Source organism: Lipophrys pholis (assembly GCF_963383615.2).
Source record: "Lipophrys pholis genome assembly, chromosome: 7".
In the NCBI taxonomy this organism is placed as follows: domain Eukaryota; kingdom Metazoa; phylum Chordata; class Actinopteri; order Blenniiformes; family Blenniidae; genus Lipophrys; species Lipophrys pholis.
This window is the reverse complement of record NC_137638.1, coordinates 10026659-10039810: the sequence shown is the minus strand read 5'-3', so window position 1 is coordinate 10039810 and position 13152 is coordinate 10026659. Positions and strand designations below refer to the sequence as shown.

The 13152-nt window shown below is 42.0% G+C and overlaps 2 protein-coding genes across 4 annotated transcripts in view; one reads left to right on the top strand and one right to left on the bottom strand.

Moving 5' to 3' along the window:
• The window catches only part of camk2b1 (calcium/calmodulin-dependent protein kinase (CaM kinase) II beta 1), a 79465-nt gene extending 74050 nt beyond the window's left edge, over positions 1–5415 (top strand). For 2 of the 3 annotated variants that reach the window (XM_080466663.1, XM_080466662.1), the window contains 4 exons: positions 2284–2359; positions 2445–2539; positions 2632–2865; positions 3092–5415. In XM_080466663.1, the coding sequence (XP_080322789.1) occupies positions 2284–2359; positions 2445–2539; positions 2632–2864 (404 nt within the window). In that variant the 3' untranslated portion in view covers position 2865; positions 3092–5415. Of the gene's footprint in view, positions 1–1657; positions 1829–2283; positions 2360–2444; positions 2540–2631; positions 2866–3091 lie in introns of all 3 variants that reach the window. The other variant, XM_080466661.1, reaches the window with a different exon arrangement.
• Positions 5416–9130: 3715 nt separating this feature from the next.
• On the bottom strand, positions 9131–12193 carry LOC308112618 (retinol dehydrogenase 14). Its single transcript, XM_080468289.1, has 4 exons — positions 11832–12193; positions 11174–11416; positions 10666–10968; positions 9131–9786 (listed from the first exon to the last, which is right to left on the bottom strand). Exons 1-4 carry the CDS (start codon positions 11950–11952, stop codon positions 9527–9529), a joined length of 927 nt encoding a protein of 308 aa, XP_080324415.1. The 5' UTR covers positions 11953–12193; the 3' UTR covers positions 9131–9526.
• Between the last annotated feature and the right edge of the window lie 959 nt (positions 12194–13152).

Below are 13152 nucleotides of genomic sequence, written 5' to 3'. Positions count from 1 at the left end.
TCCCAAATTTCTTACTCTTTCTTTCTCACCGTGCTACATGAGATCACAGGATTTTAGGCGACAATCAAAGATATAATCACAATTAAGTCTAAATGTAACTGTTTACTGCCCGTGGATGCCAACAGCCCAGAAGTGTTCAACCAGAATTTAGAGGGGGGGTGGGTCAAAATGTGGTTCAAGCTTTGTTAAGGGAGACTCATCCTCCAACACACTGAAAACCCTTGATCTGAAACTCCTTCTTAACCAAAATAAAAATGCATTATGATAAACAATGACGTTACCCTCCACCTTTCCTTTACTAACCCCTATTCCTCCTGCCTTGTTCCACATGGGCTGCATTTGTTCATATCACCTCTTTATCTCCCTCTCTTGGAAAGACATGGAATGACAGCACAATTCTGTGAACGCCAGCCTCATTTTTCTCACATTTCCATACATGAGTTTTGTTTTGTCATTTTCGACTCCCTTTGACTGAGTGTGACTTTTTCTCGGAGAGCTCTAATGATGCTGTGCCCAGAATTACTCGCACCACTGATGGCGATCATGTCCTCCGTATCGTTTCACCCATTGAGCTGGGTGGACTGCTCGTCTTAGTGCTCTCTGAGATAAACTCAGCTCGTCCTGCACAGTCTCCCTCCCATTGAACCGCACCCATGTCTCCCATGCTCAGCTGCTGCAAAGTTTGCTGACCTGCTGGGCTCAGTCCGCAGGGGCTCAGGGCCCATATCGGACAGAGAAGGAAGAGCCAGCACTCCGCCTCCCACTGCCCTTTCTGCCCCCTCACCTCCACACACCCCCATTGTCCCCATGCAGAGTAAGTAGAGAACAGCAAGAGCATGGACTGGGTTGGGCTTGATGTCCTTATGAACTGGCATCTCTTTTCCCATTGGTGGAATGATGCATGAAAGGTTTTCATGTGTAGCGACTTTTAATGCTGGTGTCTGAATGCAGGTGTATTTATACAGCAGTTTGTTTATTTATTTATTAAATTTTTTTCAGATTCAAAGCCCCGACTATACCGAAAGTTTTAGTCACATTTTTACCCATTTAAAATTTGAACTTTTTATTTATGTGATGAAAAAAATGCCAGTCAAGTTACTACAGATCATGACTTTAGCTATGTTCACATTTGAAGGCCGAATCACACGTTTCAGCGTTATGAAGTAAAGATGAACACAATGTGACCGGAGCCACAAGCCCCCCACTCTCAATGGAGATGGATGTTCAATTCATCTTTGGTAGAAATAGTGAATCAGAAGGCATAAGTCAGCAGAGGGAATCGAGCAGGAGTTCATGAGAGTCAGCCAGCAAATTATCGCACATGGTAAAAACACTAGTTATTCAGCTTTTTATTAAATTTCATGCTTTTTTTCTTGACTCAAAGAAGGTCAGAAGGCGGCATTGAATATAAATCTAATTTGTGACTCTACAAGGACTATTTCACCTCACAGCCAGCACCCAGCATTAACTCCATTAAAATATTGTTAGCAGTTTCAGTGTGTGTGCGGTCAGACGAATGAATGAATCCCATGTTTTCCATTCCTACATTTCCTCATTCACTTCCTGTTTCAGTTTCTTTTGTTTCTAATCTGTTCTTGTGCCATCTTCCTCCACCATCCATCCGTCTGTCTGCCATTGCGCCTGGATCGCCATCCAGTGTCACGGCTCACAGACCTGGTGAGCAGCGTTCGCAGGGTGCCGGCTGCTCCTGCACCCGAGGCGGACGCTGCCCCGGTGCCCAGCGCCAGGTCCAACCCTCCTCCTGCACACACCACCTCCCCACCTCCCCCTCACTCCCCGTCCAGTCCTTCCCTGTCCTCCTCCCAGAGTGAGTATCGAGTCTGTCCCGCCTGAATGTCCACCTCTGCCCATGGCAGCCAGGAAGGTGTCATAACGGAATGACAGCCGAGGATTTTTTTACTCTGGCGGACAAGCCAAACAGCTCGTTTGTCTCCTGGGTTGAAGCGTTTTTGCTCCTGAACTTTATGAACCTCCTCAGTGGGTGGAAGGATTTATGCATGTCTGGGTTGTTTCTGACTTGTGGGGTCTTTAAATACATTGGTGACGTTGCCGGTGGTGATTCAAAGATTTGTGTGTGTGCTCGACAGTTCACAATTGCGAGGTTGCAGGATTTAACAGCCTATTTAATAACATATCTCATCTCAGGGAGAACAAGCTTTGTTAATGTGTCGCTCCTCAAATAAATCGACTAATGAAGTATTGCTCTCTATGTGTACAGCTCTTATGCGTGTGATTAACATCTGCTCCTTCTCTGCTCTGCAGCTCGCAAACAAGAAATCATCAAGATCACCGAACAGCTGATAGAGGCGATTAACAACGGAGACTTTGAGGCATACGCGTGAGTCTGCGAGTTGTCGTTCAACTGTGACCAGTTTTCAGTTGACGTTGGCATTTTCAGCCTGATTTGGGTTTTCTGTTCTCAGTAAGATCTGTGACCCTGGACTGACTTCATTTGAGCCGGAGGCGTTGGGGAACCTGGTCGAAGGAATGGACTTCCACAGATTTTACTTTGAGAACCGTAAGATTGACCGATGGTGATCCTCATTTGAAATGTCTTCTGAAGTGTCTCATCGTCGTCACTAAGATTCTTCCTTTACTGAAATTTTCCAGTTTTGGCTAAGAACAGCAAGCCTATCCACACCACCATCCTGAACCCCCACGTACACCTGATCGGCGAGGACGCGGCCTGCATCGCTTACATCCGCCTGACTCAGTACGTCGACGGTCAAGGTCGGCCGCGGTCCAGCCAGTCGGAGGAGACCCGCGTGTGGCATCGCAGAGACAGCAAGTGGCAGAACATCCACTTCCACTGCTCGGGCGCACCGGCTGCACCGCTGCAGTGAGGTACGTACTCATACCGGAAATCAGGATCAAGTAAGCGTTTGCCCTTCTGCTCTACCAGAGGTTTCTGGCTAAAACCAGTTGCTTCTCCTCCATTGTTTTGCCTTTTCTCAGTTCCTTTTCGATGTCTTGAAGCCAAAAATAGATATTATAACCTCTCACTCATCCTAAAACGGAATTGTATAATTGAACTCACATTTATTTGGTGCTGTTGTGTTTCCCTCCGCAGGCTTGACTGCCGTAGTTTTGTCTGCCAGTAGTGCTCTGCTGGAGCGAGAGGAGGAGGAGGAGGAGGAGGAGGAGGAGGAAGGGATGAAGGAACACGTCCAGTGTTCCCTCACTGGACACCACACAGCATGCATCTCTTCTTTCACTGCCACTGCTGCTCCCCTTCGTTCTGTCACCTTCAATAACACCACTTGACAAGAAAACTCCCGATCCAACAGCTCAGCATCCTTCAACTTCCTCTTCTTCTTCTTCTTCTTCTGCCCTCGAGCATACTGGTTGTTTGATTGGGGGTGGGGGGGTTTGGGGTCTTTTTTTCAGCACTGGGTGTGATTCCTCCTACCTGTGGTCCCAATCTTTACTTTACTTGTTTGTTTGTTTTTCTTGTTTTTTTTTGTGGCACGACTTGTTTGTCCTCCTTGTGAAACCACACTTGTGTGACAAACACTGCACTGGAAATACAGTATGTAAAGTTTTACGTCAAATCTATTATTATCATTGCTATATTGTTATTATAATCATGAGTATTATTACACATTTGAAACTGTATATGTCATTTGTATAATTCAAAATTCTGTGGTTTCTAGAGTTGAAGGCAATCTTCTTTTCTTTTTTTTTTCTCATATCTTTTTAAGGATGCATGTTTTTTCCCCCCTATATTAACAGTGGCTGTTATTTCTTTTTTTATTGTGGCTATTAAGTGGAATATGATATTGGCAGTTTTTGTAGTTTGCTTCTTGTATGTTAGCTATAATACTGCACCCAAACTTATGGTTGACATGTTTTTTGGGCTTTTTGTTTCTTTTTCGGAATTAGTGTGCCTGTATGCTGGACTACACCCAATAAGTACGGCAGAGCTTGAGGAAACTTTGTTTTTTTTTGTCTCTTGTTAGAGGATCAGCTTGACATGGTCTCTCCCTGCATCAAAACAGTTGGACTTTTCTCATATTTTTGCATTTGCATCACATGTAAACCTGGACTGTCCTGTGCTATGGTGAGAATTGGCAGAGAAAGGTGACATTTTTTTTTTGCTTTAGCATAAGCATCATAACAAGAAAAGTTTGTATTTACCAGGATTTGATGACTTATCCTCGCAAGGAATGTCTGAATAACCCATCTCTTCATCTGATTATAACAAAATAAGTTGTTATGGCGTCATATAAAGGAAGTAATATCGTGTATGTGAATACATGCCACAGCTGATTTTAAATAAGATATAAAGATTATATTATCTAAACTTGCCTAATTTATAGTGAGGTCCTGCTTTGACTCAGCAGAACCTGCCTCAAGATCACAAATATACATAAATGTTTATGTTAAAGATATTTTTTGAGACTATATAGAAACAGTCAATGTGATCTCTAATTTGTTGCATCATTTATTCTCATCAGGTCTTATTTAATGTAAAAAAACAACAAGAAAAAGAAAGAAAAAATGTATAGCGACATTATTGTGGTATGGAAACAACGGCAGTCATAGAAAACCTGAAGTTTACATAACACTGAATGAGGTGCTGCTTGTGTAATATATGTACAATCTTAAAAATGATGACACTTTTATTCTCCACTTCTGAAACATTTTGCTTCTCCTGATTGATTCTTTTGACCTGTATGCAGAAGGTAATGTAATTCCAGTAGGAATCTGGCCCATTGAAAGCAAAACTAACTTTGTCCTCATGCTAAACTACTCGGTTCCATTGATAATATTGAGCAAAGTTGAACGTTTACCACTGAAATCCGCGTTGATTTTCAGGAATTGTTTTACCTTGGTTTGGTCAAACATTTTACAATTTAATTTCTTTAGCCCCCTCTTTCTAAAAGCCCTTTCTTCTAATTGCCTTCTCTCCCTCTTCTAATAGACAGCCTGGTGACACGCAGCGTTGTGTTTGTAATTTGACGCCAGCCGCATGCTCTTGCTTGCTGCTGTAGGATGACCATATAAGAGGAACCTGCTGATGTGAGCTTGTAGCAGTTCGCTGGAGTGACCTAACATATTTGACACTTTGTCAACATTTAATATAAACATTGTTTGGGTTTTATTTTGGGTTGTATTGCACTATATTGTGTTGTAATATTGTAACATTATATACACCCCCTTTTACCTTGAAGAATCGGCAGTTATTCCCCACAATGGTTTGACTCTATTTCAAAGGTTACATGCAAATTACAGAGGATTTCAATAATACATTGTTATAAAGAGGTTTATAGATAAACAGTAGTTATGAGTAGTAATACTGTACCTGCCAAACATCACTGCTATGCTGTAGTCTCGAATTCATTCATCACATTTTGCCCTTTGACCCCTACACCTCTTCCTTTGTTTCTAATGCTCAGCAAACTGCACTTCAGCCTGCCCCCCCCCCCCCCCCCCCCCCCCCCCCCCCTCCCCCGCCATCGGGAGCTCGCTTCATATTTTTAGAAAGCGATGCTAAAAAGGTGCTTGAGAGGATGGGGATGCACCGTTGGTGGCTCATGCTGTTGCTATGCAACAGCTGAATACCCACTTCCAGCTCTTTTCAGAAAAGTTGAGATATTTTTAACTCTCTAATATCCCAACAGTGTGAAAAAAAAAACAGCCACTTCAGAAAGAAGTATTTCTCCTCCGGATGTAGATGTGTGACCTTTTCAGAGTTTAGAAAGCTGCTGCGGCTTTAACCCACACATGCATGCCAATAATGAACACTGAGGTCCATATCAGTGGTGACAAATGGTGGGCGGTTCGTAGTTCCAGGACAGTCTTCTGCCACTGGGTGCACTATTTGAGTGTTTGTCTGCGTCTGCAAGCATGTACAGTACATTGTTGCGCTCGGTGTGTATTCTTTACAATCCTGATAGGAAATGTTCTGTTGGTGTGAGAGCCGACACAAGAAGGCTTTATTTCAGAGGACATACGAGTCCCTCGCCTTCTGCCCAGGACTTTTTTTTTTCTTATGATTTCATTTAAAAAAAATTGTTATTTATTGTATTTTTCTGTTTACTTTAAGTCTGAGTTGTGTCATCAGCTATTTTCATGACATTTAAGTGCTCGTGCCAGTGGTTGGCGGAATTGAAGGAATGGACTTTGCAGCACTGAAAACTGATTTGTACTTTGCTTGTCCACCATTGGCTGCCTTCACATTAGTCCCACTCCCTATTGGCCCAGACCAAGATTTTAAGAGAGCGAGCAGTCGGTTTGGTGAACAAGTCCTCAGGTTTCTATTTATTTTGGATATTTATTTATTTATTTTAGAGTTGATTTTTATTGTGGGTTGTTTGTTTTCTTTTTCTGCTTCGTCTTTATTTTCCTATTGCAATGGTCATGTGAGTGCTGTCTGTGGTCGTTTAAAAGGGACAACGCTTCATGTAGACTACTTTTAAAGGGATAGTACACCCAATTTGCATTCTGCATGTTTTTTTCTGCAATGACCAACATGGTGTGACTTGTTTTACGTTTTGTGCTTGGTTTTGTTTTTTCTTTTGATTTGTGCTGTCTTTGAATTTTTGACTTTTTATGTATCTGGTCTTTCTTCCACTGAGATTATTACTACTTTTAGTGGTACATTCATCACATTAAAGGTACAATATGGACATTTTCAGGAACTGCCACTTCTGTGCAGCAGGTGGCGGTGTTGAGTCACTATAGTGTTCTATCCATCTCTAGCATTGTTGTGTCCGCTGATCCATCTGCTCAGTTTAGAGTGAATCACTACACCATCCTGTGGCTCTAAGTGGTATTGCAAGACTTGACAGGCTAAAATGGTTAGTTTACTGACTTTAGCAGATCGTCACAGGACAAGGCACAAATATGTCTTAAAAAAAAAACTGTTTTATGCATTGTGTAGCAGTGGTGAGTCACTGTACCGTCTAGTCTGCTACGTTCACTAACATGTAGAGTAGCTACTTTTTCTTTTCAACAATACCATAATACAGTATTGTGTTGTTGATTCATTGGTTCAAATGTGGCTCCATTGATATTGCCATGTTTTTTGTTTTTTGTAAACAAAAAAATCAGTCATACTGTACCTTTAAAACTCATTTGATACCAGATTGTGAATGACGTGAACCATCCCCTACATGAGATTTTCCTCGACTAAGTTTCTTTTCGAGGTCACCCACCGTCCGAGACGTCGTGTTGTACCGGTGTCTCGTCCAAGTGACGATGTCCATGTCTAGTTACACACAAGAAAAGTCAAGCGTCGCCGTTCATGTGTGACTGTGCTAACCTGACCCCAGCCACCCCCTGACCCTCCCCCCTCTATAAAAAGAAGAAATAGCAGCATGTACAGTACAAAAGTGTTGTTCTTCTGTCCTGCTTAGAGTATAACTAGCCTTGAAAATCAGTATAAGAATCACGTTTAAAAACAAGGGAGTTCACAGTATTACGCAACTTAACTAGCAGCGTAGCTGGCATTTTCTTTGCATGACAGTTCAACAGGAAACTTGTTTTTTGGTGTGTTTTTTTTCTTTTCAGTTGTTTTCCTTTGGGTTCTCATTTTCTACTGAATGCTGGTATACTCCACCTTTCTCTATTTTCTCAGCTCTTTAAGTGCATATAACTATTTTTGTCTCAAGATTATATAACGAAGATGACTCTAATGCTAAGGATTATTATATAAAAGACTGGCACTGAGAATGACTATGAGGAAGTCGATGATGATGACATTGATGATCTTGCATGCTTTTCTATGGGACTCTGTGTTGTCAGTGCAGAGCGGCTGCCTTTTGTACATAGCTGAGAGAACACCACATATATCAAAGAGTCATGAGTCTCCAGCAGGGGGCGCTCTCCACTGAAGTAAAGCACAAACAGATGAGTGGCAGGCTGACGCTTGAAAGCAATTTTAGATGATTACTTGTTTTTATTGGCCTTTGACTTGCGCAGCCCTGCATGTAAAGCAAGTGCACTGTCCTCCTCTGGCCTCTAGAGGTCAGTGTTTTCTCTTTCTCTCTCAGATGAAGCCTCACTGAGATAAACTGGAGCCGCTGCGTTCAGTCTGAACCTCTGCCATCTTCTTCCTCCAGAACTCAAGTTGCACTGACAACACTGAGTGTGCTTCTCTTTGTAGAGTGTCTTTCACTCCCCCCTCCCCTTTTGATTCCTTCCGTTTCCAACCCGCTTGGATCCTTTTTCTCTGCAGTTGGCTCTTTCTACTTTCCCTTTGTCTCTCTTTGTCACTTTGGGTTTTCTTCTGTAATATAATATTAATCCTCTAGTTCTCGGATTCTTCGGATTATTGCTCTGTTCTCTTACGTGCTACACGTGTTTCTCTAACTTCAAGACAAATGTGTTAAGGTGTTATCAATAAAATGACCATTTAAATAGAAAACTGCTTTTGTCGTACCTTGTTTGTACATGAAAGTTGCTTTATTTTTTAAATGCAGTGGTGTACTGGTCAGCACTCTCGTCTCATAGCAAGATTAGAGTCCAGATTGGGCTCTCGATCTCAAATCAAGGAAATTGTGAATGAGCTGATTTTGTCATGTTTAACACATGACATGAATTTGATGTCCACTCAGCACAGAAGCTTCATGAGACATCAAGGATAAAAGAGGTACTGCTGTACTGTGAATGAATGTGAATAGAAATGATAAATTAAGTGTGTGTGTGTGTGTGTGTGTGTGTGTGTGTGTGTGTGTGTGTGTGTGTGTGTGTGTGTGTGTGTGTGTGTGTGTGTGTGTGTGTGTGTGTGTGTGTGTGTGTGTGTGTGTGTGTGTGTTATCCATCCATCTTCTAGACCACTTTACCAAATGCGTGGGCACAAAGGGGGTCTGGGACTGATCCCAGCTGATCCAGGTATAGGCAGGATAGACTGGTCATAAACAAAACAGTGAACTAAAGATCCAAACCAAAAGATACTCTTGTATTTTACATTGCATTGTCGTCCCTCTGCACTTCGTATTTGTCCCTCTTGTCCCGCAAGACCCTGAAGTCAGATTCCAGCCGTTTCCTCAGATCGCTGACTGAGCATTTTATGGATAAAAGTGATCACACAACTTAAACTGTTGTCAAAAGGGTAGAAGCTCGACATCATTGTTGGAGGGAACAATACAAAACACAATATTCGTCATAGACAGATTTTATTCATAGACAGTCAACAGTTTCAAAAATGTACCACTTGTGTATAGTACTGGCACAAAAGCATTTATTGCATTGTAGTTTAAAATAGTTCCTTAATGGTTATCATTCCAAAGATAGTTTAATAGTTAAAATAAATAGAATATGATGTATTATGTATCATGTTACTGGGAAAATTCTTAAAACAAGTCCGGCTTTTATTTAAAAATGACAATTTCTTTTGGCGGAGCAAAAAAAAAAAAAAAAAAGCACAGTAAACCAATTGTTTTATTCACATTTCAAATCGACGAGGCAAAAACGTCCATGAAAAACAATAAATAAAAAAAAAGAAGAGTTCAAAAATAAGTTCTTAAAAACTCAGAAATGGTTCCCTCAGCTCGTGGCTTTAAGCCAGCTTCACCAGCCTCTCGCTGGCTTCCCACAGCTTCTTTGCCACGCCGGAGTCTCTCGCAAAAGGTCGCAGAGTGGCGGGCCGGCAGTCCACGAAGTAACCCCCGCTGTGCTTGGCCGCCTCGTCTGACACGGCGCAGTAGACCACGGTCTGCGCTCCCATCTCGCACGGCACGAAAAACATCCACATGACGACCTGCATCAGGATCCGGAACAGGAAGGAGAAGTGACACGTCCAACCGCTCTGGACAAAACCTGCAGTCAGACAGAAGCAGACAAACGTCACGGCCTGGGGTTGTTGCCCGTCCACAAACTTAAATTAATCTGCACTGGAAGGACATTATTCAGAATCTAGAAAGATTATTGCAGTGCTAAAACGTCCCACCAGCCACGTAATTCTAACACATTTTTAAATTTTCATTCTGCATGCTCGGCATACTCAAAATTCATTTCTGAGTGAAACTCGCAGTGAGGACATCTGCGGTGTATTTACAGGGAAACTGGAGTTTTTAATCCTTTTTCTTTCTTTTAGGAAAGTGTTTCTCTTCACTCCACTCGATGCAAGTCCCATCAATGAAATGTCTTTCCCCACGGGTCATCGCAATTTAATCTGGTGGAAGATCGAGAATTTCATTTGCGTTTTGGGGACTTTGTGTAAAATGACATCCTTTTGTGCTGATTGTGCAAAAGCTGTCCAAAGTCTACAGCACCCAGAGATCACTTTCCCCACTGTGAGATAATTGTAGTTCACCAATATTACTCTTTAAATCCACTGCCAGGTTCAAAAACCACTTTGAAGCTTCCCCGTGAAGACTTGTCACAACTCAAAGGAATTCTTGGCACGACAGCAGACACGTCAATAGCAAAGACAACAACAAAGCCAAAATCTCAGATGTTTAAATTGGACTCAGACTTGTAATTATTTCCTTATGGTCCCAAAATGTAATGATGAAAGGAAAAAAAATATATATATAAATCTTTTCCTGATTTATATTTTAGATTGTTCAATTTTCAACCCTTCTATTTCAGCAGAAATGACAGAACGACACCCACTGCCTTTGCAAATTTGGCAAACATACTTTGAAATGATTACTGACTGTCAGTATTTCAAATTCATGGAAAAAACCATTTTACCAGGGTGCACGGCATACGCCGTAACTCCTTTTCCCTCTGTGATGCGAGCCAGCTCCTGGCTGAAGTAGACGTTGGCCAGCTTGCTGCGGCAGTAGGTGAAGAAGGGCAGCAGGTTGTAGTTCAGGTCCTGAAAGTTCAGTTTCTGGTACTTGTAGCTGGAGCACGTGAGCGTGATCACCCGGCTGGGGGCGCACTCCCTTAAGCGAGGCAGGAGCAGATTGGTGAGGAGAAAGTGACCCAAGTGGTTCACGCCGAAGCACATGCTGAAGCCGTCGTCCGTCCAGTCGAGGACGCTGGGCATGCCTGGAGAAGCGACACGAGGGGAGAGAAAAATGGCAGAAACAGTGAGTTGGAGAGAGAGTGGCTTTGAGAGGACGCACAGTACAACATCTATGATCACATGTGATTATATAACCCTTCATTTTAAAACTCTCACTTGTGGTTTTTTTTTGTGCTTGTTAATTTCTTTGATGTGACCAGGTTTGAAAAGACCTGAATGCACAGTCACCTGCGTTATTGACCAGTATGTCAAGCCTCTTTTCAGTATGAAGAAAGTTCTTGCAGAATTCCCTCACGGAGCGCAGGTTGGCCAGATCCAGCTCCATGTGAGAGACGTTGAGACTGTGACTCTTCAACTTGATGGTCCTCACAGCCTCCCCTGCCTTACCAGGGTCCCTGCAGGCGATGATGACGCGGGCTCCTCTCATTGCCAGGGCGATGGCCGTCTCCTTGCCGATGCCAGAATTTCCACCTGGAGAGAGAGTTGATCAAGTGGTGCCGTGAGCAATAATCCACATTTTACTTCATTCAGCCTAGGTCTGCAGCAGGACTGAAGCTGATCTGACTATGAGTGAAGAGAGGGTACAATCACAGAACAAACACTCAACAATTTAAATTTAGAGTCAACCCATCATGTTTTTATAACTGGTGAGGAAACCAAACATGCATAGGCAGAACATGTAAACTCTACACAGGGGATTCTTTGACTGAGACTAGAAAACTAACCACTACTCTTCCTCAAAAGGCCATCATAGAACCAAAAGTGTAAAATATTCTAGTTCTGATCTCTGACACGTGGTCTTAGGATCTATAATCCACCCAATATAACAGCAGTAAAGACCAGTAGCTTATTACATTGCAGATACGAGGTTCAAATGTTATTTTACCTGTTATAAGAACAGTTTTTCCATCCAGCCTGGTCAGATCGGTGCAATATCTCCTCCTTTTCATCCGTTTTAAGACAAAAAATAAGGCTAAAGACGTGAAAATCGTGTAGAGAAGATACATGTTGACAGCTGGAGCCTGGAGGATGCTGCTGCTGCTGCAGGGGAAACTACGGAAACGTCTGTTTACCGCCTTTTACCTCTTCATTCCTTCACCATGGGACGGTAACCGATGCACAGCAGAGAGGTTAGATTAAACTAAAGTACAGCTGCGGAGTATTTTATGTTTTTATTGACCAATAATCTAGTAGAATTGAACTGCGTTCGTTAAATCTCGCACGGCTGCCGCCAAGTCTCGCGAGAACATGGCGGACCGTTAAAAACAAAACTTTATTCATAATAACAGACTGACAACAGGACAAATTGCATTCAGGGAACAGTAACAACTTTACATTACACGAACAGTGCAAATATAACAGTACACAAAAGAAGAAAGAAAGAGTTACATCTCGTACAATAGGGTTTAAGTTTATACAAATATATTCAGTAGAATACAGGTTTCTACTGTTCTACTGTTTAACTGAGGAACTGTAACCTTTAAACTTGTTATGAAAAGCAATTAAAAATGCCCCCCCCCCCCCTCCGAGTATGTGCAACATTCACCGTTTCTTCTTAAATTTATCAGTTAAGTAGGATTGCTTTTTATCATACAGTCATCAAAGAGTCCAAACAACATATTCTCCCCATAAAGATAAAATGGTTGTCAATATTAAGAAATCAAATCACACAATAGTTATCTGTCAAACCAATTGTTTCGGGGCATTAATTACAAAAGGTATAACTTTATATCAATCTTCATCAATTTACATCTTACTTAAAACTGTCTTCTACATAGGTTTTGGCAGGATATATTTTATGGATACGTTTAAAAGATGTTTTCTTTGGCTTTAATTCTAATCAAATACCTGTTGGGAGAAGATGACGCTGAAGTTGGATTCATATTTGACACTTAAAGGGAAAGTTAAAGGAGACATATCATGCTTTTAAATCCTTCCTTTTTACATATAAATCATACAGTTGTGGTCTATACAACGCGAAACTGCAATGCTTGGGTCTGAATTCCTCATTATTATAGCTCCACAGGCCCCTTTTCAACCCCTTTTCTGATGCGCTTCTGAGAGCAACTCGTTTTGGGGCGGTCTCTTCAAATGCAAATGAGACACTTCATACCCCTCCTCCTCTCCAGGTTGCAGAGGTCACACTCGGTTCAACGTCACCCTGTTCGGCCATCTTTGTAGTTTGATAGAACAGATACAATTATCTA